Consider the following 25,142-nt stretch of genomic DNA (forward strand, 5'->3'; position numbering starts at 1 on the left):
GCTGCAGAGATGTAGCGGCTGAAAGACATAGAGGCAAACAACAAACTTCCTGAATTTATCAAGAGCTCAGATGTCACAGTAAAGTAAATTTCATACTTGCTGTGATATACCTAGCCTAATGACTTCAGTCAACAACGAATAAAGGCTGAAAAAACCACAGTGTGTAAAGGATGGCAATCATCCTTTCCAAATATGAAAGACAACTGAACACTAAAATATTAATGTATTATTTTACATCTTACAATTTAGATCAAGATACCAGTCTCTTCCAGTATGCCTTCGATTCCATATAGCTGAACCAATTGAGCAGATCAAAGACATGGCAATAAGGATGCAGAACAGAATCAAAATCTGAATGTTTGTAATTCGTTCCACATTAGACATTTTAAGGGGTGGACTTGTTGAATTCTGCAAAAGACAAAAAACAAAAGTGCCTTTTAAATATTAGAAGGGGTACATACAGTTCTTGCTTTTCAAATTACATGTTACTGCCTCCATTTCTAAATACTCTCCCAAATACATCATCATCATCATAAATAGCATAACTTTCACTCCAAAGAAAAAAAAAAAACAGCTCACAAATCCATGAATTTGAGCTTTAGATTTGTGTCACAAGCCATTTGAACAATCACACAGAACACTCCTAACAGCAACAGCTACGGTAAACATTAAAAATGAATGTGCATACACCTTATCAGTGCTACAGAAGACAACTGCTAATACAAACTTTTTCAAATAACTGTTTTACAAATCAGAAAAGCATGAGACATGCATGATCAATCTAAAAGCATTCTTTTTTCTTAACAAATGCATCTCAGTTTTGATTTCAAACAGTGCTAGCAGAAGTAACTTCACACTTGAGAATGGTTCTCTTCCCTCCTCATTTAGCAAATAAAGTTTCACGTTGTCTTCTGACAAGAATGCTTACCTTTGTACTTGAAAGCAAGCTCCACAACAGGACAGTTTTAGGAGCAGTCAAAAATAAAAAACAGATGAACAGGCAAACTATAATGATCCAACTTGCTAATAAAATAGTTTTCAAAGCACAAGTTACAAAAATCACCAAATATGCTTACTAGTGGAAAAACTACTTTGTGGCTAAGTGACTAATAATAACAAGAATTTGCTTTATTTTTATTGGGTTTCCTTCATAAGAAAGATGCTCTATTACTGACATTTTAACTACTGTACTGAATCTAGCCATATTTCCTGAAAGGATCTTCTGTGCTGTTGGATGGCATAATAAGGTAACAAAACAGATAATTAAGAGAAAAACCAAGTGACAAACCTGCATAAGTTTTGTGTCATGTCCCGTATAGACAACTATCCCATGAACCCACTGAGTATTTCTCAACTGAGCTCCTCGTAGAAGAATCTGATCAGATCCCAATGGAACAGTACTAGAAGGAAGAAGTTTTATATTTTAGCATTGAAGCAATCAGTATCAATGAATAAATGTAACCAGCAGCTGTTAAAACTAATTTCTTGAAATCTAGACAATTATTGTAAATATGCTAGGAACCTAATTTTTGGAGTTAACATTTTGGGAGTGTTGACAGAGAGAAACCTTAACAGTTAAAAGCAAGTCCAAAAATTTAAGTTGGCAAAAATATTAACTTACCACTCGATTTTAACTATGGACTACTAATTTTGATATGGTACTACTAATCAAGCATACCGAAACCAAAAAAGGCTAATTTTCCTGTGATCTATGATTACACAGCTTTTTCCTAAGTGTACTCTTACAAAATTGATTTTCCAAAGCAGTTTTCAAATGAAATAATTTTCTGCTCTCAACTTAATCCAGCCTTCCAGTGAAATAAATATCCTTTATGAACATGATTAACTATTTAAAATTCGTAACACTATTTCCTGCACCTTCTTTAAATTGCAAAATCAGGTAAATGTCACACTTTTAGAACTGTGCCAAGCAAATGAGCAACAAAACCTCAAAAGACATTGGAAACATTTAATTTAACTGTCTCCACTTCAGACAGCTGACTTCATACAAATACTGCAGCTCAGTTTTTTCTTATAATATTAAAATTTTAGATAATTGTTATTCTCTTCCTGGGTCAAACAATACATTATTTTGACACTTTTCTTTCTATAAATATCAGCTAGCAGTTCAGATTTTTCAATAGCGCTCTAGTGTTTGGCATTCTTACCTAAAACTATAACCTCTACAGTTGTTTGAAACCAACACATTGTTAAGACCATAAATAAAGAAATAAATAAATTGCTTAATGACAGTAACTCTCTCATTATGTATCTCTGGTACATAAGCTATAAAGAGTCTGAGGAAGCCATGATATTTGGTAACCTTTCTGGCAGCACAAAGTCAGTCTCAGTGAATAAGTTTCTGGTAATAATTTCTTTTGGATGGTCAAGTCCCCTTCCCTCCTCTTAGACACAAGCTTTTAAGATTCAAGACTGCAAGTAAAGAGGAAAAAAACACATCCTTCCTCCCCTAAAATTAACAAAGGCAACACAGGTTTTTGGAATCAGTTCTTCCAGAAACTAAGAGAAAAAAAATTAAATCTGGAAAAATATTTGAGTGCTTTTTCATAAAAACCTAATGACTAACAAACACCACCCCACTACAACTTGGCCCACTTACTTCCTAGGGAACTAGCACGAAGCATACTGACTGTTTAAGGAATCATTCTCCCCATCAACTAAGTATGTTTTAGGAACTGAAATGTTGAATGATATTGCCATGGAAAACAATTCCCAGGTATGGGCACTTCATCAAAAGAAGGAATCAGAAAAGAAATCTGAACTATAAAACATACCAAGATTTACTTGCTCTCTAATCTAAACTGTGCCACTCTTCTATTTGAGATGCGTTTGTATCACAGCAAAATTAAAAGAATAAATATCCTTTCAAGTATGAAAGGAACTGCTGGGGTTCGAATTAGACAATAATCATTAAGAGAGACTCCTGTTTGCAAAGACTGTTTCTGTGCTTATATTTATTTATTTGCATTCCCTGATCAGAATAATTCTAAGACTTTTGGACCATCTATCTGCACGGTATGTAGACATTTCAGTTAAGGAATGGATTACCTCTCATTCCAAGACTAGATACACTAACATGAATGTCACAGATGATGAAAGAAAAATAACTTTCTCTGGTTATATGCAAGTCTCCCACAGATAAACTGGACACCTTTTCAACTACGGACCTTCTCTGGAATGACAAAATACTTTCTGTCCCTTCTACTAATACAAGAGTCTAGGAAGGCAGAAGTCAAAACCCTCCACTCTTAATTCTTGTACTTCATGAAGAGCCAGGTGAATTCTAAGACTCTTCCTGCCACTTCCTGATCTCCCTCTTTGTCCCCCCGTTACAAACTGTGAAAAATACACAGTCAAGTCCTTTTTATTGCAGGCCCCCTTGATCCTTTTTTCCACAGGACGCTGACTCTCAAAAGGGTATCGTTCTCCAACTTGGCACAGGAATTTATCCTCAGGGGTCTGTTAATGGGAAGACAATCAGAAGAGAACTGGGATTGCAGTCACTGGGATTTGTCTCTAGCAGAACTGGCATACAGACCAAGTTGCTGAGAACAGGCAGCAAAACAACCAGGGGCATAGAAAGCCCAGATCAGCCAGGTGTAATGTTACTGGTCCTCAACATTGTGAACACTCCCCACTCTCTAATGAGGTGACAGTGCGATGACTCGACAGAGCTCTCAGGTCTCTATTTCCTGGCGTCAGTCTTCCCCAAACTGGCCCAACTCATCTAATTCTTCTTGCATGCTATGTAACTAATGACTCCTTAGCAACACATTCGGGTTGTATTCAGTAAGGGATGTTCTCAATGGGGAAATACCTGAAAGCATACTTTCCTGCCAGGGCTGTCAAGGGTATAATAAGAGCCAGTAATTTCTTAAGACACATTTGTAAGCCTACATACCAAAGTGTTTTTCTTAGCAAGCATAATTCACTCTTACTCAAAATTTTCTTGCTTACTTTAGATGTGGATAACCAATATCTGCCCTTGTTTTTAACTTGCTCACCCTTGTTCTCTGAGCCATTGTCTAATCATAATTTCAAATTTGTCCAGGCTAAAGAACTTTTCTCCTGTCTCCAGCTAACTGTCTTCATTGACTAAAATGAAACTGACATGCTTCTATATATTCATGAGCGTAACAGACAGCTGCACACTTTGGAGATAAGAGTTAACTCACTCAAAAGCTGAGGAAGAAAACCTTTCCAGCCTCTTTTAGTCCACAAATTTACCCCAACGGCAAAATAATTGTAGTGGAGTTCTACCTTCTTGAACACTGAGTATCCAGAATTAAAAAAAAGAGAACCTTTGGGTATTTTAATTGCTCTCCCATAAAAGGAAAAAAGGAAAAAAGAAAAGACTGAAAATGTCAACCAAATAACTCATTGGAGTAACATAAATGTTTTATCTAAAGGGAAAGAAGAGGGAGATAAATTTTCAATGTCCTCTATTGCTTCTGCAAAAATGTTAAGGTGGTAGTGGATAAAATGGAAATCATAACCACTGGATCTACATAATCTGGTGGGAAGGTTTTAAAGATCTGGATAAATAAATACCAGTTAGATGAATCTGTGCTACCTCTAATACAGGAAGAAAGAGAAGTCATCCCTGATTTTTCTGGTTGGAAATAAAGTCAGGATCCAAAAAGAGTTACTTACCTGCAATTCTTTTTCACTGAAGGTAAATATTATATTAGAGCCACACTTTTGGAACTATCCTACTACACAGGAACTATATTCAAAATATTCCAAAACTGAATTTCCCAAATGACAAATTGCTTGACCAGCAGATGGCATGCTCCTACACATTCTTGAGGCATAATAGCCATCAGCATATTCAATGTTTCTTTTTTAAATCAGATTTTAAAGTTAAATAATTAGATTAAAAAGAAAAGTATGTTTTTCCCTCTAGCCAGGGAGGAAGGATGAATGTGTGGATCTATTATAACCATTACCTTCAGAGAAGAATTACAGGTAAATGTTTTTCTCTTCTTAACGACAAGTACAGTGGAATTATAATAGATCCACACTCTTGCGACTGAAAACTCCCGGAATGCATCTGTAAGAAATCAGTAAATAAAAAATGGAATATTAAGGGAAAAAATGTATTTGATAATTAGTTAGCACTACATATATATATATATATATATATATATCAGTCTAAAATCACAAACATGAGTAATATTATATATGGAGAAATAAATGCCTACCAAATAAAAAAGAAATCCTGTAAATCTTTGGGAATGAAGGACTGAACAATTCTGGATCTCATAATGAATTTTATACTCCTAATGTGCGACATTTGGTTCAAACCCATAGAAGACTCCAAATATTGGTATTTGGTAAGCACTTAAGTATTTTAAGAATTTTTGAAGCAGTTTTACAAGCACGTATGTTGTAGTTGCACTGAGGTGGCCTATTTTTTACAGAAACATACTTTCAGTAAGCTGAAGAATACTTTGAACGTCTTTTCAGCTACCAAATTAGAAAAATTAGAAGTATATAGCAATGGACTCAGTTCCACTCTAGTCTTAGACAAACAGAAGAAAACAACAGTGAAAACAGATAAGAAACTACTCCTATTCAGCTTCTGTGCTAGAAAGTTAACAGGCAAGGAATGAGATGCTTAAGTAGTGAGTTACCAGGCACATAGTCTAGAACTATCACAATTTGATTAAAACTCCCTTCTATTATTAATAGCTATTGCTTTCTGAAGGTCAGCTAAGTATAAAAACTCAAGTTGTACACATTAGAAGTAAGGTTTTATCCCTCTTGTTTTTTTTTGAAATGAATAAAATCTAATAAAATACATCAGAAAAGATGTTTACCTCTCTGGTCTTAACAGAATAAAGACTTTACTATTCATATTTTAACTTCAGTAGTTTAACAACACATCTATCTACTGATAGCCTGACTCTCCTGACATCATCTTCCTTGAATTTACATACCCATGCCCATCCAGTCTGATGTTTCCAACAAAGTCATACAGATGTCGGTTTGGGCTCTCACATTCAATTCTGCCTGAAAGTCTCATCAAGCTTTCTATGTCCTTTATGTCTGCTGTTAGTGGCAAACCCTGTAAAAAAAATTCATTTGTCATGACATTAAAATCACTTTCCACTATATAATTCTATGTATTGTAAATCTGACAGGGATACTGGTTTTCCAGTCTTGCACTATGGTAGCAAAATGGGATTACTACACTTTGCTGTCACGCTACTGGATGTTACGCACAGTGAAAAAGTCACTTTGGTATCTTAAAACACCATGAAGACAGGGGCATAACCAATCATATAGCTCAGCAAGAACACCCCTGCATAGAGACTGCTATTCCCTACCTACCCCTGAAGGATAATACTGGCACCATCAGCTTTTTCCTGCAGGGCTGCTCCCTCACCTATCCTCTAAAAACAAAACCAATACCCAAACTACTAATATTTCTACCTATTTTCCCAAAGGAAAACCCTAACATAAAGCATAAAACATGGCTTAGGAGTAACCATTACCTCCTTCTACTTGATTAATTGAACAAAAACTTTAATTATGTCAATAATGCACAGCTTTTTATTCAAACTACTAAACTTTCAGTCTTCTAAAACAACCATTAATGTCATAAAATGTTTTTATAAGCAATAATAGATGAAAATAATATTAGTAATATTCTCAAAAAATTAAATTCCTACCTGTCGAATTTTTAAGTTTGTCTCACCATCTAAGTTAGATGTTTCGATGTAGCACATAGCCTGTGGTTCACTATTAAGAAAAAAAATAATCCTTAATTTTAAATGATAATGTCAAAATCCATGAATTTCCTGCAATCTTTTAATACCTATTTATGCCATCAGGTTTTTCTTTCTCTTATCAGATCTCCAGAACTAGAACATTTACAGCCAAACCTGTGAACAACAGCACGTTACATTTTCAGAAAAGTTTGCCAAAACCTATTCTTAGATGAAACACTGCTAAAAATGCTGTACACAGCAGCAATTTTGTGTGTTTTAACATGAGATTAATTAAGATACAGGCACAAGTATAGTGTGTTTGTAGTGCCTACTACTGTGGGCAGCAGTAGTTTAGATGTAAAAGTTTTCTTGTAAATGGTTCTCTTATAAAGAGAGTCTAAATTATGGATAACATCATACAGTTTTTTAAATATGTCCTCTATGCAATTTAAGAAGCTTTTTTACAAATTAAAAGTTTTAAGTTTATGTAGAACATTACTACTTGAATGGTTCATCTATTTGACACATATTGATAAATGGCTGAATCCTTGCGTTTAATTTTTTCAATAAAATTTTTTGGCCTGGGACACAGCAGCGATTCCATACTTTGTAAAATACTTTTAGACTTTAAATCATATTACAACCATTACAGAACTAACAACTATGAAAAAAAAGAGATACAAAAGGACAAAATTACTTTTCTGCAAATAGTAAATAAGAACAGGTCTAACAGGTCAGGGTTTCTGAATTACTCCAGTCAGCTCCCATTTTCTGGGTATGAAGACAGAGCACCTATTACTTACAACTACAATAGAAAGAAGTTTTGATCCTGTAAAGATCAAATGAGTCATAAAACCCCCTTACAACTTAAAAAAATAAAGGTTTACTCCTCTACACCACTTTAAAGCTTCTAATATTTTCCTTCTTTCTAGCATGAAATGCAAGCATCGAGTGCTTTTTAAAATTTTTTTTATTAATGAAACAGTGGCTACTGATAGGTGACTTAGTTTTAGATTGCAGGATGAAGTTATTATTCTAACCCAATTTTGTAAAGCAAAAGCATTAAAATGTGATAAATCATTATCATAAATTGCTTTCAGGCTACCGTTTTCTTGGCAAAACTTTTCTAAAAACATAAATAACTTCTATTTAGACTGTTTGGATGGAATCACCTGTACAAAACATTACAATTCTAGCATTTTTATCAGTTAATAAAAAACAAATAATATTTTTTGTGAAGCACTTGTAAAAGACTAAGGCAGCAAAGACATCTGAATTGCAACACATGCTTAATTGTAATTACTGTAGCAGATAGCAGTGACCTCTGAAGTAAGTTACAGATAGATCAAGGCAGGCCCATTGATTTGTTAGGGAAAAACAAAGTGCGGTAACAGTGCAGACAACAGCATAAAGCTTACGTGTCTAAGAAACATGCATTTTGTCACAATACACAAGAACAGCGCTGCTTTTGCCACTGCATGCAGCAGAGACTGTGCAACATCCAAGTTTGTGCAGAGGGTCCTCTACCAGTCCTACCAACATGAAACTATATTCTTTGCTGAAAACAGTGGGTTGGTATAAACATGTATCTTCTTCTTAATTTGCTCTAAGGAATTAAACACATATTTATACTGGAGTTTTACTGTGTGTTTATATAATGACAACTTGTCTGATAAAATTTCATGAGGATAGTGTAAAAACAAACAGGACAAAGAAATTTTCATTTCTTGGAGTGTTATCATGTATTTACACTTTTATAATCTGTACTTTTATCAAAGGAACCCCTTCTAATTTACATGTGTGGGTTTTGTTGAAGAAAGGTGAACAGCAAAGCAAAGACTATCAGCATAGCAGTGTTCTTCATATTTGGTATACGAGGACCCACATACACGTATCCTGTGCAACTAGTTTATTCTAACCTTGATGACAGACTGATGAGATCAGCTGGGAGATGTTCCCCATTGGTCACTTTCACTACTTCCCCTACTGCCACCTACACATCCCAGTTTGAAAATGATTAGAACAGAAAAATAAGTGACAGGAAAAAAAAAACCAACAAACCAAAACAAATGGACAAAGACAAAAAGACAGAGTTTGAAATTATTATACAAACAATACATGTTAATTAAAATGTCTGATGGCAATTTTTTCAAAATCTATTTTAATCAGGTCAGAAAGAAAAGAGCTAGGTTATTTTCATTCTTACTCAAGTGGATCGTTTTACTTTAAGGCACCAATTTTAAGCTGCAGAATATGTTGACGTTGTACAGGAAAAATAAAAAGCTGTTAACACTTACTTCTCAACTGACAAAGTTTCTAGCCACTCTGTACACGAATTACAAAAATAAAAGCCCAACAAAAATTTTCCACCAATCTTTCTGAAAAGTCAGGTGACAAGAACCTTTTCCTATGTAGACATGCCGAAAATTATTTTGTATTTTGTTTCAGCTCTAAATTTCTATATACACTGAACTAGGAAGAACCAAATGGAATTAAATCTCAGATGTTTGTGTCCTTCTCACTGCAAGAGATTATAGTTTCCAAAAATAATGAAGATCCTCTTTTTCTCCAGAAACTGCAACTGCTGGTAAAAAGAACCAAATATTGTTAATGTGAATTAAAACCAGGCCCACAGGCTCACATTGCTATTGAAAACTAAAATGTTAACTGGGCATCAGTGAACACCTGGAAAGCAAAAATCAATGAGACTGTCTTCCTGGAGAATGCAAGATACATGGAGATGAGAGGTAGAGAAGGAAAGCACTTGCTAGTATGCAGGCAGAATTAGAAGTAATGCAGTAACACCAGGTTCTCTCCTGTTAGGAGGGATGCAACAGGACACTAGTAATACAGTTAAGAGGGAAGTTTTATCTGGAAGAAATGCCTGGACTGGGGCCAGAAAAGCAATCGTGATTCAAGAAGTCCCCTTTGCAAACTGAACCCTAGATGAAAACTTGACAGGAAAACTCAAGGTGAGTAATGGTCATAGTTGGGACAGTGTGTTCTGACAAGGGCTGTAAAGTGAGGCTAAACAAAGAGGTAACAACAGTTCCACTGAGTCCAGTAGCAGCTCACTATTATTTCAATTTATCAACATGTGATGTAGGATACCTACAGGGGGCACAAGGCTCAGAAAGGCGGCTTTGCAGGCTGTTGGTATTTTTGCGTGGAAACTACAACTGGAGAACACTGTGATGCAAGAATCCTCTAAATCCACAAGGGCAAAACAGTAACGACACCTAGGCAAAGACTCAAATCAGGAGCCTACTCAGGAAGATTATAAAGAAGCTGCTCTGAGAGGATATAATCTGTTTTGCCTACACAACACTAGGGTTAGTGTGACAGAAGCTATTATCATGCCAATAGAACAAGTGTTCTTGTTGCATGGTGTATTGCCTATGAAGATCTTGGTGGAGAAACACCAATAAAATTTATAAACGCTTCTAAAAGTGCAGAAGTAAAAGGTTTATAGAGGACATTCAGTACAAAAAACAGCTACGATACAACAAACATTAGCACTAAAGACAGACTGTGGGGAAAATTTACAGTATTATCTGGCAACTACTTTACACGATAATAATTTAGTAGAAGTGTTTCAGAAACTGCTACACTTAATTTTAAGATATAATGGAAGATGGAATAAACAATGTACTAGTCTATACCACTGTCTGTCACAGAAATGCCTAAGATCCTAATCTTATTAATTGTATGTTTGAGTGGATTAATTGATTTCAGTGGGATCACAGAGGGTTTATACCTAATCTATAATCATACACCTAACAATGATGTTTCCACTTGTGCCAGAAAAAAAAAAAATGCATTGTGAACATACATTAATAAATCAAAATAAAATTAATCATATTTAAATAATCTTCATTTTAAAAATTCTTATAATACGTTGTCTATTGACCTGATCAAATAGATGTTGAAAAATGTGCATCTTCCACATGATGTGGATTTCTTAAATAAAACTGTCCAAGGAAATGATGATAAACAATCTCTGATTGTTCACATAAAAAAAGTCACTGTGTTATATGCTATCAATTAACTCTTGCTTTCAGTGCCAAAATTATTCATATTTATTAGAGAATGAAGTGAATGTTCAGCTTATAAAGACAGTGCTAATTTGATGGTTCACATCTTATGTTCACTTTTTTTTCCTGATTCAACCATCAGACTGGCAACTATATCCATTAAAAACCATTTCTGTTCCCTGTAATATACCCAGTTCAATTTATTTATAGGATGCAATTCATTAGGTACATATCAAAAAACCAACCTGGTTAAATATGGCAGTTGAGGTCAAATTTTTAGACATAGAATCAGCCTTTTTTTGTATTGTATCCAACAACAAAATAACATACCAAGTTTTTCTTAGGGTTAAATTGAACACCAGTGTAATTTTAAAACTAACTGCCACAGTTTAAAGAAACACTGCCTTAAATGATAAATGCCTGAATGAACAAAAGACCACACTTCGGAACAGCAGCATTTTTGTTTATTCCTTATTTCCTTGGAGCAATCACAAATAAATAAATAAATAAATGCAGGGTAGAGAAACCAGCCTCTACACTATAAGCATCAGTGGGCATCTCTACCTTGATGAGAGCAGTACAGTGTCAGCAGGTATATACTCTTTGCCTTTTATTATAACTACATCTCCAACATCTACCTGAAAGAAAACTGGGAATCGGTTAATGGTCTCAGACAAAATATGTTATCCCTTTGTTTTAAGCACAGTAAATATTTACCTGCTGAATTTACTAGAAAGACAGTTAGAAACTCACACACTTAGAGAAGCCTATAGGTATTAGGTGCTAAAAGGTCACTGGAATTCTTTGGAAATCTGAATAGGCCTAATCCTGACCTTCTCTAATGCAGTTCTTTACTTTTGCTAGTTATTGTAAAATACTTTATTGGACGACTGAAACTGAGTTAAAAAAGAAATTAATCTCCCCTAAGATCACAGTTCTGTTGCATCGTGCTATATACCTTATTCTTGCTTCTCCAAAGGTATAAACCAATTTCATCTGAACCTTGCCTCCAAATTACTGTGGGTCAAATTTTGTTCAGGCTTTCAGGTATGGAAACCAGTAAAACTACGGGATTAGGTAAAACAGCATAACACTTAGTTCTTGAAAGTTACCTTTAACAGTCCCTTCCTAATTGATACTGCATAACAACCTTTAAAGTTCTCATGGTTTAAGCCAAAGAGGTTCAGGAAATATATAAAGTCAGTTTCCAGAAAGAAGTCTCTGCCTTGGCACAGCAAATAATACTTAGGAACTGTATAGTTTTGCCATATACGAATACTCCCAAGTCAATCATATTATTAAAGTTATTTTTCACTGAATTTAAAGACTACCATTTAATGTCAGTTTTGCTTGACTCATGCCACCAAAACTGACTTGACTTAAAAGTAGATTTTAAGAGACAAGTATTAACAAACAAAAAATAAAATATAAAAGATTATACATTTCCCATCATACCAGATAATTCTTTTCAATTACAATTATTTGGAGAAATAAAGCAAATATTAAATCTGCATTATGCTCTAAAAGTCACCAATATAAACACACACCTTTTCCCAGTGGACAATCTCCCATGCACCATTTCGTAGTACTGGGGGGAAAAAAAAAACAACAAGAAAAAGAGTTTTCCAGTTGTACAATCTAACTGCAGTATATAGGTATGTGTTAGATTCCTTAGGAAAAGCCATACAGAGACAGCTCATTTACACAATATTTTACAGCATGCTTGTTTCTATGAATTCAGGTCAAGCACTTCAATTATACAGCACATACTCTGTGTAACAGGTTTTGTACTACAGAATCTTATTACAAAGCCAATCAGAACATTTTACAGAGTTTGAGAACCAATTAAATCTGATATAGATTGTATAACAATGTGGTACCTTCTAAAATAAATTAGTAATTGAAATAAAAGGTTCCAAAATAAAAAAGATTAAATTGGAGGTGTGTGCGTGTGAATTCAGTAATTTTTTCACACTTCAAATACTGATGAGGTTCATACAGAAAAAAGATTCATAAAAAGTCACCAGCAAGTTTGTGATTCAGCTGTTCTTATTGACATAACTGCAATGATCCCAAGGTTCTCTCATATCTCCATTAACACACTGGAAATCCCCAAAATTCAGCCTGTGCCATTTAGCATGAGATTTAGTATAGATTTTCTCCATCAGTAGCAATTAATATTGCAAGCATGCACCGCTACTCTAGTATTAAGTATTGCTACTAAGATACAAAAACCATGCCTTGTTGGCCAGTTAATTGCCAAGATTAAGTGTTTTCACTTAATTCGAGTGTTCTCAGGGGATAATTAAGGTGACTTTTCTTTATTAGCATCAGTTACCAAACTACTGAAGATTGACATGCAGAAATAAAATTAAATTAAAAGAAATAGTTTGCTGTGACTCAATACTTAGCTCCATGAGATTGTTCTCTTTCACTGTGTCTCCCAGCTTTCAAACCATCAGGATGCTTATCTGAAGTACCTGATTGGGATCCCACTCTTATGCAAGCATGTGCTGATTTCAAAAAAGTGCATCAAATTCTGGGAACACATATGGCCTTTACATCTAAGTCTTCCTTGGGGTTCTGTCCAGACTGATCCCTCTTCTCATACATCTCAGCGATTTCTGCGAGTTGTTATTTAACCTGCTTAATAATTCTTTAGGAAGAGAGAAATTCTCTTACCCTTCCTTTCTCCACATTTATTAGTGCTGACATGCCAGGGCAATGGTAAATGGAGAAGTCTGCCCTTCAGACAGCAAGCAAGATATTTTAATGACTGTCTCACGAATCAGATGATCATTACACAGAATTTATTTTGACAAACCATTTCCCTTCACTGGGATAACTACAGATCCAGAGTGAGGACTAGTTGTAATACTGTCCTAAGGAACCCAAGACATTTGCTAACTGTGTCACCAAGTACCTAATTCCATCCCCTTGCATTAGCAATACTGTTTGTAGGGCCACTGTATCAACCAGATGAAAGAACTGATGAGAACTGAAAATTCTCAGGCTGCAGAAGCATTTGCAGTGCTGAAATACATCCTAAGGCTGTTTCACATGCAGCCAAGCTGACGTGACACAGCATTACCCCTGCAAAGGGAAGGTCCTGCCCTGCCCTTGTCCCAAGCAAAGGCTCATGCCCTCACTTCTGCCTCTGGTGTTTGTTGGGCCCTCTGATGAGCCAGTTTAACCCACTAAATGGAAGGTCAGCTTTTCTTTCTGGGTTTGTTTCCTGATGGTTTAGCTCGTTAAAACCAGCTCACAGATGACAACTCAGACTCGTGAAAACATGCTGAGACACCTGAAATTCCAAATTTTGAGGTAATCTGCATAAGCAATTTCCCACTCAATTACCTGTCAACACTTCAGTTACATTACTACTATTGGCAAAGAATTAAAAAAACAATCCCCCCAAACCCACAATTAATAGGCTTAAAAAATTTCTCACCTTGAGTTTGTTTCTTGTTCACCGCATTATCAGCTTTATGCCTTTTCTAAATTAAAAATGCACAGTGGTTAAAGACTTCTGTTGACATGATAAATCCTTCACACTCATGATAACGCACACATGTATTACCCCCTCACACTCTTCAATTCAATGAACTGATTTAAAAAAACATTTTAAACAGGACTATGGATTACTCGCATAGTTACGATCACCAGCAAAGTCACACCCAGTTCCAGGCTAATCATGTGGTACTAGAAAGTCATCTCACGTGGCCACCTGCAATTTAAAGAAGTTCCTTATATAAGGAAGCAGGGTATCTGTGTACCATAACTTTGTCCTTTCCTGGAACTGGGTGATGATTCTACTAGAGCAATCATGGAACTTTTCCTCATAGAAGTGTCTCATACAGATCTGAAGTCAAGCAACGACTGTACAAACATACTACTTCACTTCCACACAAGTGCCTGTAGACTTCAGCAACAGTAACAAAGACAAACAGAAACAAAATTCATCACCTCCTACCCTCCACCCTGAACAGGCCATGATGTCCCTCAATTCTAATATAGCTGTGAGAAACCTTTTGACAGAAATCTTTTGATGCAGCTACGAGCCACCAGCATTTTCAAGGTACAATCAAACTCAGCTACAAAAGGCTTAGGAGACTACTGTTTAAACACAGTATTTAAGAGTAATTAATTCAGTTCTTCCTGAACAAGAACATGACTTGGAAAATTAACTTAAATAGAACTAACTGTTTTAGGTAAGCTTTTTGAATAAGGCTACAGAATTCATGCCTTTGTAATACAAAGAAAATCAGAAGCAATCTTGTAAATTGAAAGAAAAAAAATAAGTCAAGCTATGTAAGAGATTTATTTCTAATAAAATACTGGTATGACTTTGAGCTTGCAGCTCTTAAAAGGCCACCTGATTACTTTCCAAAGACTTAGTTATTATTTTTTACTAGATTTTCACAGATTATCAGCAAATTCTCCTTTCAAAAAGATGGCTTATTTTACAGTTAGATATCCTTTGATCAGTGGGAAGGTATAATACCTTGACCAAAGCAAGTGTTTATCTGCACACAGGGAGAATTTCCTCCAGCTCGAAAAGTAACAGTTCAATGTCAGTTGCTTTCTGAGATATGATGGGTGAATATCATTGGGAACAGCTGATAATCTAGTCTGCATGTCACAAATTTTGCTAGCACTTTTGAAGCATATATGGAAAACACATGCTGCTCATGCACAATGTCTTATGCTAACATCTTCTGCTTGGGATTTCATTCCAGAAAAAGAAGCATTTGGTTCTTGAGCTAAAGTATTATTCTGGCAAGTATATTTATTGATATCCATCTATAAGGTTCCCATTCAAAAGTGAATTAATCTTGTTTCGATATTAGATGAAGAATAACCATTCCTGGAGATCTTAGATATGCCACTGTGTAAAGAAACTAAGACATAATGAGAATTTAAGTTTAAGTGAAAGCACACTGAATATTTTACTATGTAGCAAGTGGTCAGCTTTCCCAGGAAAAAAGGTACAGTTGTCAGTCAGCCAAATATTCCTGCACGATATAACCAGCAGGCAACATTGAATTTCATACCTGTTTGACTACAAAGCAATTTGTTTTATTTGGACTATCGTCGGCTGTGCAAGTGAGAAATGAATCAAGTTACCACCAGCTATATATATAAACACACGCAGAGCCTTCAAATTAGCACCTATATCAGTTCCTTCATCTCAATTTAGTTTCAAGTAAGTACAGCAGGAATTAACTACATGCTGAGGCAATAAACTTACAGAAAGAAAAATCATATCTGAATTGCCTTTAGGTATCTCTGTAATATTTGGTAATAAGGATATTACTGTTTTAGCTGATACATGCAAAAAACATGAGACCTGTTCCCTGTCTTACCCCCTGCCCCCAAACTGTGCACTTCAAGTTGCAAAGAGCAAATGGTAGGAACAAATGACACAAAAGAAAGGCAAGTGGATGAGATAATTTTAAAAAGGACACTTTGTACAGTAGCAGCAGCCTCAGTTTTATATCTGCCTAGACACCGACAGATGGTGTAAGTCTGTAAGCATTAACAGCAGAATGGTTAAAAATATCTGAAAGAACGTGAATTGATTTTATGGCTTTTTTTAAAAGAGATTTTGTTTATGTACAGGGAAAGCAACAAAGACATTTAAGGAGAAGCTGAGTATCAGGCAGCAAATACTAGAAATGCAAAATAAAACAAAAACATTGAACGGAAACATCATTGCCTCTTGCAGGACCACTCTGTGGCCCTCGAGCTTCATACAACCCAGAGTGCCAATACATCTTGCCAACCATCCACTCACAGAGGTAACTGAGGAGACGGCTGAGTTGACTGTATCAGCAAGAAAGGCAGCACATCACCAGTCACCCTCCATTTCAGAGCTTCTTTGCAGCTCACCACTCTTCCTCTTGATCATTTGTGCAGTTTCTGTACATAGACAGTAATTCTGCTCAAACACAACAAATCTGATGCTCCCAGGAAGCATACTATTTGTGTGAAGGGAAAGACTATACTACCTACAATCCTTGCCAAAAAGCAGAACAGCCCACAATATAAAAAAATGGGAACACTACTCCTCTAGCAGACAAGGCACTCTGCCACATTATGATGTATCTAACTTCTTGTTCTCCACACAGCATATCTGCAGAACTAGAACAGAATAAGAACAGATGAAGAAATTCTTGGCATCTAGAGTGATGTGGGTAAATCGTCAAGACTAATTCCTTAGATACAAAAGACATTGACTGAAAGACTCAACTATGCCATGCAAATTAGAGAGATGGGATCTACCATACGCTTTCAGTGAGGAGCAGGCAGGGAGGTACCCAGAAAACCCCAGTATCTTTCGTAGGAAGTGTAACAGAGCCCAGAATTCCCTTCCCTACCCATAAAATATAAGAAGTCAGAATGGACACTTCCACCATAACAATATCCCAGCTCTTTTAAATTTTTCATTCAGCGCATGAAGGAAGAAAGCATAATAACCACTATCACAAACACTGACTGGAGAGCACCAAGGAAAGCCTGGCATAGGTGGGAGCACCTGCCCAAGGACAGATGTTCCATGTCTGTTCCTGGCCATCACATGTCAGCATATCACACTTAGCACCAAGAGATGAAAGACTAATAGTAAATCACACTGGGCTCGAACAATGGGAAAAACTGCGAAAGGCCTATTCCCCTTGCTGTCTACAAAACCATGCAAAATCACAACAGTGAAACCAAGGACTTCATGAATGCGACTTTAGAAATAGAAGAGATTCATCAGATATGTGGACCTGGATTTTACAACTGGAGAAAATCCATTTTTAAAACTTTAAAAATGGCACATCAATGACCTGCACTCATTCATCTGAAATTTATTAAACAAAATAAATTACTATTCTAAACATACTAAAAGTGTCACATTATAATTCCAGTAGAGAGTTAAAAGACATTTTTTAGAAAGGTTCAGGAATTACTTGGGTGTGAAACAAAAATCCATCCAGTTTCAGGTATGGAGGTATTTTATAAAATGTTAGTCTAGTATATAATTCACAGATTGATCTTAAATCTATCTCAAGTATAATTAGTCGGAGTGAAGGACTCTGCTCCTGCTCATGAAGGAAAAATATTTTAACCAAATACATATTTATAGGTTATTCGGTTTTGAAATAGATTCCACTTGAGATTAATTCAATAGCTTCCAAAGTCTTCTTTTAGAGAAGCCCTTATCTGAGAAAATTGATAATATTCTGGACCTGACTGGGTTCTGTGGACTCTTTAGCTCCAGTTTACACTTTAAAAATATGCTTGTACTTCACTACTGAGAACTAGTACAATCTATATAATTGTACTATTTTTCTATGCTAGAAACAATCTATACAATAAATGTAACAGATACTGTTTTGCCATATTATTGTCACTTGTATATAAACAAACTTAAAATCGTAACATCATATTCTAAAGATTTCATCTTCTGAAAGCATCCAGAAGGCAAGAGTGGTTCAGTACCGAATTCTTCAACAATTTTTTGTAATATAATTTATGAAAAATTTGAAAGCTATTTACAAAATATTGCTATAGAATACTTACAATATCTTCTATTATCTCCTTCACTGCAGCTACAGCTAAAATAAATAAGAGAGGGACCAATGTTGTGTAACGGCCTGTTGGTGATACATCTGGTATTTGCTATTAAAAAACAAAAAGAGAGAAAAAATTTGTTTGCATTGCTGGTTGGAAACATATTTTTAATACAAGAAGCAGTACTTTCTGTGCAAAAACAGACAAGGCAACTGGATTCACTATTAAATATGGTGCTGATTATTTCCAAGAGAAGGTTATTGTCTTCAGTTCAAAAGCAGCTGATACAAGAAAACATCTGCATTTTAAACAGCATAGTATTCAGTGGCATTACTTTCAGAGGTTTTAGTGTTTGGAGAATATTCACCTTCCTTTTCTGTGTTTCTGATTACATTCAAATACAATTAATTTTTTTGAGTTTAGACTTTTGTTAGAGTGGACACAAGTCCAAGGTATTTTTACTTCCTTTCAGTTTTAACATCTAAGAGATATTTTGTATTACACTAGTTATTATTTGACAAATTTCAAATAGCTGTCTTCTGCCAGACTATTTTAAGAAACCCATTTTTGCTAAGCAGGTATGGGCCCAGATGATGCAAGCAAATGTGTATGTGAAGTAAATGCTGAGAAGACGCACCTACTTATGTGATATATGCGGATAGTTATCCATAATTATCTTTATATTGACTAGAGTTCTTAATAGCAACATTGATTGGTGAGAGGATTGCTGCCTTAACAGACTTAAAATAGGCAATGCGGCACATATGACTACAATGAGATCTCTGCAAGAAGAGAGTACACTAATAAGTGGTGCCTCAATGTGGTTAGAAGACATCCTCAATTTACCATAAGATGTTTTGAAAAACAGCCAATGTTAGTTATGAATTCTACAAATTTCTTTTTGCTACCATCATATTGTGCTTCTGGAAGAAAACAGGATGATATGTACATATGCTATGTTTCTTGGAGTAAGACCTATATAGATCTATTTTCCATGTTACTCTAGACCACATTTTTCAAGCAATTAAATGGAAACCAGGCAAAAAGTTACTGTTGGGCAAGCACCTATGTGTTGGCTACAAAGGAAAGGGATCTACCACTTCAGCTACTCCTACCCTTTCATTCCTCCCTATGCATATGCCCAAACTCCCCCATTCCAATTACGTATTATTTTCCAGGTAAAATATGAAAGCAAAAGGGGCACCACCCTGTTCCCTGGTTCCATTACCCCGTATTTCTTACTCCTGCCAGTACAGTCTCATTGACAGCCTGATAGGAGATGGTGGGCTTGTAAGTCCTAACCTTTCACCTCCTCACCTTCCAACTCCTCACCGTGCACACACCTGCCAGCCTGCCATGAGTCATGCTAAGCCTCAAACAGCTTCTGAAGCCTCATACTCTGTGCTACTAGCTTGACGTACACAGTGGGACAAGAAAAGCTGCTGGACCACTGGATTAGCTTGAGATGCCAGATGGGGTCAAAAGGATGTTTATTTACAAGCCACATGTTTGCAGGCAGACAACCTAATGAAATCCTGAACTTCAGAATTCTTTTTTACCCTCTAGAAAACAGTGTAAGCTACCTGTGCAGATGTATCCTAAGAATATGTTCCAAGCACTTATAGCAGAAGCGAAGAAACCTGAGTAAACACAGAGGAATCAACTCTCACTTGCTGAAACATCTGAAGTGAGGGAGGAAAAGCTACACATGGCAGTATATGTGCCAGTATTTTAGTAATTTTTGTTTGGTATGTCAATTCCTAACACAATGACTTCCACAACAGACACATCAACAACTTCTAAAAATGCACTAGAAATTATGCAGAAAAAGTGTTTTTATCAAATATGATTGGAATACAGAACTAGTCAATGGTAATTATCACCACACCTGTCCACAGTTCAATGTTCATTCACCATCAGCTGTTGCATTCATAGAATAGTATACAGAAAACCTAGAATCTGTTTTATAAACTTGAACTACTGCAAAATTAAAATATCCTGATATATCTGCAAAACATTATGTACTTCTTAAAAAAAGCCTCAGTAAGCTGGGTCAGGGATAGCCCTTTACAAACATACTGAATAAAGCTACAGTGGTGGTATAGAAAAGATTGTTCTTTCTTCTTAACCAGCACAGTTAATCAGCTGGGATATGGGAAATAGCTGCTATAGTACTGGACTCCACTGCTTTTTCTTCATCTAGGTTCAACTTCAATTCTAATTAGCTTCACTCTAAGCGTAAGTAATCACTTCTCCTCAATTCCAATTCCTGCGCCTCACAACAGACTACAGGACTAAAGTTTATGAAGTTCAGCTTTTTAGCCAGTACTACTCATTACAAGAAATGCCAACTGCACGTAACATTTTCTGTGTAAGCCAGATATTTTTTAATTCAATTCCTCTGTCACAACAGTCTTTTTCACCTGTCAATATTTCAGCAATACTTAACCTCTTTTACACAAAAATGTTTGTGTGTATTTTGTTATCTCCAATGAGTAAAAAACCCACAAACCCAAACATTTATTAAAGGCACACCGACACAACACAGCTATTATGAAGGCTAACTAGCTTGGAAAGAACGGTACAGCCACCTCAGTATCTCTGCAGAACACTTGTCTGTGGTATAAATACTCTCCCAAGTTTCAAACATGAGCATCTTATTGTTGATCTTACCTGGAGTAATGCAATAAAAAGAAAAAATGCATTAGCAGCTCTTCTGAACTGGGAATAAAGGAACCTTGGCAGGAATGTGATTATGTTGTACTTTGCAGTGCTGAGAAAGAGAGAAAAAAACATGCGCTATTATTACAGTGCAAAAAATTCTTCAAATGTATTATCTCCCTCTCGAGTTACACAAGCTTTCAAATAGGACGTTTTGTGATTTGTCTGCTAGCAAACAGATTTCTTTTAGCTAAAAGAGAAACCAAAAGACTTGTACAGAGACCATGTCCATGCACCAGCTAACCCAGGGAGCACCTGCCACCCATAGGGACTGTCACTAGCTTCCATGGTGAGGCAAGACTTTCCCTCATCACCTCTGCCTGCTCTGCGGGAAGCACTCAAGTTCTGCTGCTGCTCAATTACAGGTGATGAGGAGAAGAAAAAAATAAAGCAAAGGTAGCAGGCAAGCAGTTACACCACTGCTGTTGAGGAAGCAGGTTGAAGCCCCAGGCCTGCAGCTCTCAGGCCCAGTCAAGTACCCTACCCTGCAAGCTACAGCCTACACTGGGCAGGTAACGCTGCACAACGGCTCCAGTTAGGACAAAAGTCTTGGAGAAAGAGGTATGACATTGTGCATAATGAGGAGGGTGCTAAATCAGGACTTGAGGAGCTGTGGAGCTTCTGCACTGCATGTGAGTTTGCACGATTCAATGCAAAAAAAACTAACAGGATCAACTGAATAGAAATGGTGCATTTAAGTAATAATTAAAATTATGACAATCTATTAAAAGGTAAAAACCTACACCCCTTCAATAAATGGAAAGTTTACTTTTTTATTTTTAACTGATAAATACTGGATATTAAGTGTAGTTTTGCTAGGCGGGAGGAACAGGACAGAGTTTATCCTAGCATAATAATCACTGCTAAGCCATCATCACAAAATGTTTGACTTCCCACCTCTCTGTCAGCCTTCTGTTTGTTTAAGAACAGAAGGCTACTATATAAGGTTCTAAAACAATAACGGTGAAAATAATCATGCCAGAAACTTACAAGCAAAAGTCTTGTAAGAGTATTTTAAACCCCTTTTAAAGTTAGTAATATTTGACTGTTTTATGCAAAGTCAAAGTAATATAAAGAGGGAATGAATGTATCCTGGGAAAAACTCAACATTGTCAAGAAAATAAAGCAAAAGACAGAAAAGACAAGTTGCATACACAAAGAAAAAGCATTATAAAGTTTCTCAGGTTCATGGAAAAACCTCACCACATTATTCTCCATGCCTGTAAAATTTCTGCATATTATCAAAGGTAACTTCAAAAACCACACCTACTTGGGACAGAGGTATCTTTGCCTTCATTTACTTTGAATTTTAACAACAGAACTGAGGATGTTACCAGATGATCTAAACATACATTACTTCTGGGTATTTAGTGTCTGACTTAAAATTCAATAAAACCAACCAACCAACCACAACATGAATCATCAGCAGAATCCTAAAGACTGAACTTAAAATTCAAAACTAGTTTCATAAGCAACCACAGCATCTTTGTAACTGGCTAAATGAAAAAGAGAAAGAGTTTCCAAAGCACAAACTACGCCATGCTCTAGTAAAGTACATCTGCATTGACATCCAGCTACCAGAAATAAATTAAAAGATGAACTGAACTTAAACTGAACTGAAAGATGAAGAAGAAATCCATATTCTAGGGACATGCTGATAGTGCAGCAGTAAAGCATCTGTACCTTCTCCACCCTGTTCTTAAAAATTCAGAAGGTCAGGTTTGTAATTGAAGCAGCTCTGCTGCTCTCCTCATTTCACTTCATTCCCCCCTCCAGAGTCCAAGACTGTAATTAGTGGTCAGAGGAAATTACAGTAGTGGAATAAACAGAATCTTTTCTTCATTTTTGCTATGGAACATGCAATGTTCTGAAATTAAATGTGTATTAACAAAAACCACTTGCTAATACCTGACATGATTATTGCAGAATTTAGTTAGCTGAGGCTGATTGATGAATATAGTTCTCAGTTCCTCTTGATCAGCTAGAGAAGTTTTCTCTGAAACATCGTCTGTCTTCTCATACCCTGTAAAAACACACCATGATTTTCCATATAAACAGAAATATATATATACACACACATACACAAGATTCAAGGCATCTCATGACAAAATAATACATCTATTGTGAATATTAACTCAAAACCTTCACACTTCTCACAAGTAATGATCATTTAAAAAACATAAAAATTTAAAAAATATATAGTCAAGATGTTTTGTAAAACTATGATTATGAATAATAAATGTAAAATCTACTGAATTCATGAGTACATTTAAATAGCTTGCACAACTTCATAGCAATATGAATATTTTTTTTTTTTTTTGGTCAACTGATGCACTTGAACCCAGAAGTGAGCGTTTTAGGGGTGGGGTGGGCAGGAAAAGATGGGGGGAGACAGGGAGAACTCAAACCCAAAAAAGGTCAGTCTCATCCATCTCTCCCAGCTGAGTGATCTCGAATTAAAAACTGCAGAATTTCAGAAATTAATTCCAGTAGTGAGGTAAATATTTTAAAAGGAAGACACCAAGAGAAAAATATTAACACTAACAAAAGGCAAGAAGTTCAGGAATATACCAGTAATACCACAAATTCTAAGCAACATGTAATGAAAAATATAGTTATCTGGTAAATAAGCATTAAAACCTCAGAATATCTCTATATTGTTGTCATGGTTTAACCCCAGCCAGCAACTACTTGGCCACTCACATGCCCTCCCCCTCCTGCACGGTGGGATGGGGAGAATTGCAAAAAGGTTAAACATGTGGGTAGGGATAAGAACAGTGTAATAATTGAAATAAATAAATAAATACTAGTAACAATAATAATTGTAACAAAAAGCAGAGGGAGAGAGAAATAAAACCCAAGAAAACAAAACAAACCAAAACCACCACGAAGTGATGCACAATACAATTGCTCATCACTCACTGACTGTCCAATATACACAAAACACACTTTCCCCTTTGTCCTTCTTTTAAACTAGTGTTACACACACAGAGCCCAGTGGTATTGTAACAATTTAGAGTAGGTAAATTTAGAGCAGGTAAATTTCTTACAAAACTTTGTGAAAATTTAACCATTAATCTTCAGTGGTAGAAAAACATTTCACCAAGATGATGCCTGAGCAATGAAATTAAATATAAAAAGCATGTGTCTAGTACAGCTTTCTTAAATGAAATTGACTAATTCTATTTATTTGCATAAATCACCTGTTCTGATAAATGTTGATAGAAAATTAGTTGCCACAATTGAATCTAAGCAAACACAGAAAACTAATGATGTAAACTACCCTACAGTGCCATCGATTATATTCTTCCAGTCCTCCAGAACAGCCCCCACCCCTGACCATCATTACTTTGCAATGATAACTGAGAGTGGCCTAACTAACAAGAGACCTGCCATCTCCCTCTACACTCATGAATGCACTTGATCAGATCCCATGGACTCATGTATTCCCAGTTTAAGCATTCCTTAACCTTCTCCTCCTCCACCAAGTTCTTCTTCTTTCAGATTTTCCAGTTGGTATCAGGAACCTGTGGTTCCTGAGGGCTGATTTTACCAGTAGAGACCAAAGCGGAGAAGATACAACATACTGCATCTTTTTCTGCATCCTTAGCCTCCAGGTTCCCTGCCCCATGCAGCAGGCAGGCTCACATTTTCCACTGTCATCTTCTTCCTGCTCTTACATCTGAAGGAGAACAAGAAGGACTTTTACAAGCCCCTCACCAGATTAAACCCCGAGCAGGCTCTGGCTTTGCTAGCTTACCCCATCTCTCTATGCTCCTTTTCAGTCACCTGTCCCTGTTTTCACCTCTTCCATGTTCCCTTTTTATACTTACTTGAGTTTTGTCAGGGCACCTTGCTAATTCATGCCAATTCATGATTTCTTGGTCATTGTGATGGACCAGTCTTGAGCTGGAAGGATGTGATCCTTGGAAGCCAAGGCTACTTAAGCATTCATTGGTTAATGGGACACCATTCCTTCAGCTGCTACAAGTTTTCTGCATGACACTAGCCAGATTGTTCCCAGAAGTGGCACCAGTATATTCTTCATTTTATGTCTGCTTAACTTGAAATGGTATTGTTAGACTTACTG

The 25,142-nt window shown here is 36.1% G+C and overlaps 1 protein-coding gene across 3 annotated transcripts in view; it reads right to left on the reverse strand.

Annotated features, from left to right (window-relative positions):
• Window positions 1-25,142, reverse strand: part of ATP8A1 (ATPase phospholipid transporting 8A1) — a 136,323-nt gene that overhangs the window by 83,684 nt on the left and 27,497 nt on the right. The window contains exons 3-12 of one of the 3 annotated variants that reach the window (XM_080403935.1): window positions 22,961-23,075; window positions 21,005-21,104; window positions 18,341-18,439; window positions 14,223-14,268; window positions 12,319-12,359; window positions 11,336-11,409; window positions 6,699-6,768; window positions 5,964-6,091; window positions 1,289-1,400; window positions 243-408 (exon numbers count right to left, since the gene is read on the reverse strand). In XM_080403935.1, the coding sequence (XP_080260061.1) occupies window positions 243-408; window positions 1,289-1,400; window positions 5,964-6,091; window positions 6,699-6,768; window positions 11,336-11,409; window positions 12,319-12,359; window positions 14,223-14,268; window positions 18,341-18,439; window positions 21,005-21,104; window positions 22,961-23,075 (951 nt within the window). Of the gene's footprint in view, window positions 1-242; window positions 409-1,288; window positions 1,401-5,963; window positions 6,092-6,698; window positions 6,769-8,656; window positions 8,731-11,335; window positions 11,410-12,318; window positions 12,360-14,222; window positions 14,269-18,340; window positions 18,440-21,004; window positions 21,105-22,960; window positions 23,076-25,142 lie in introns of those variants that run through there. The other 2 variants (XM_080403936.1, XM_080403937.1) reach the window with 2 other exon arrangements.

Source organism: Falco punctatus, assembly GCF_963210335.1.
Source record: "Falco punctatus genome assembly, chromosome: 1".
In the NCBI taxonomy this organism is placed as follows: Eukaryota; Metazoa; Chordata; class Aves; order Falconiformes; family Falconidae; genus Falco; species Falco punctatus.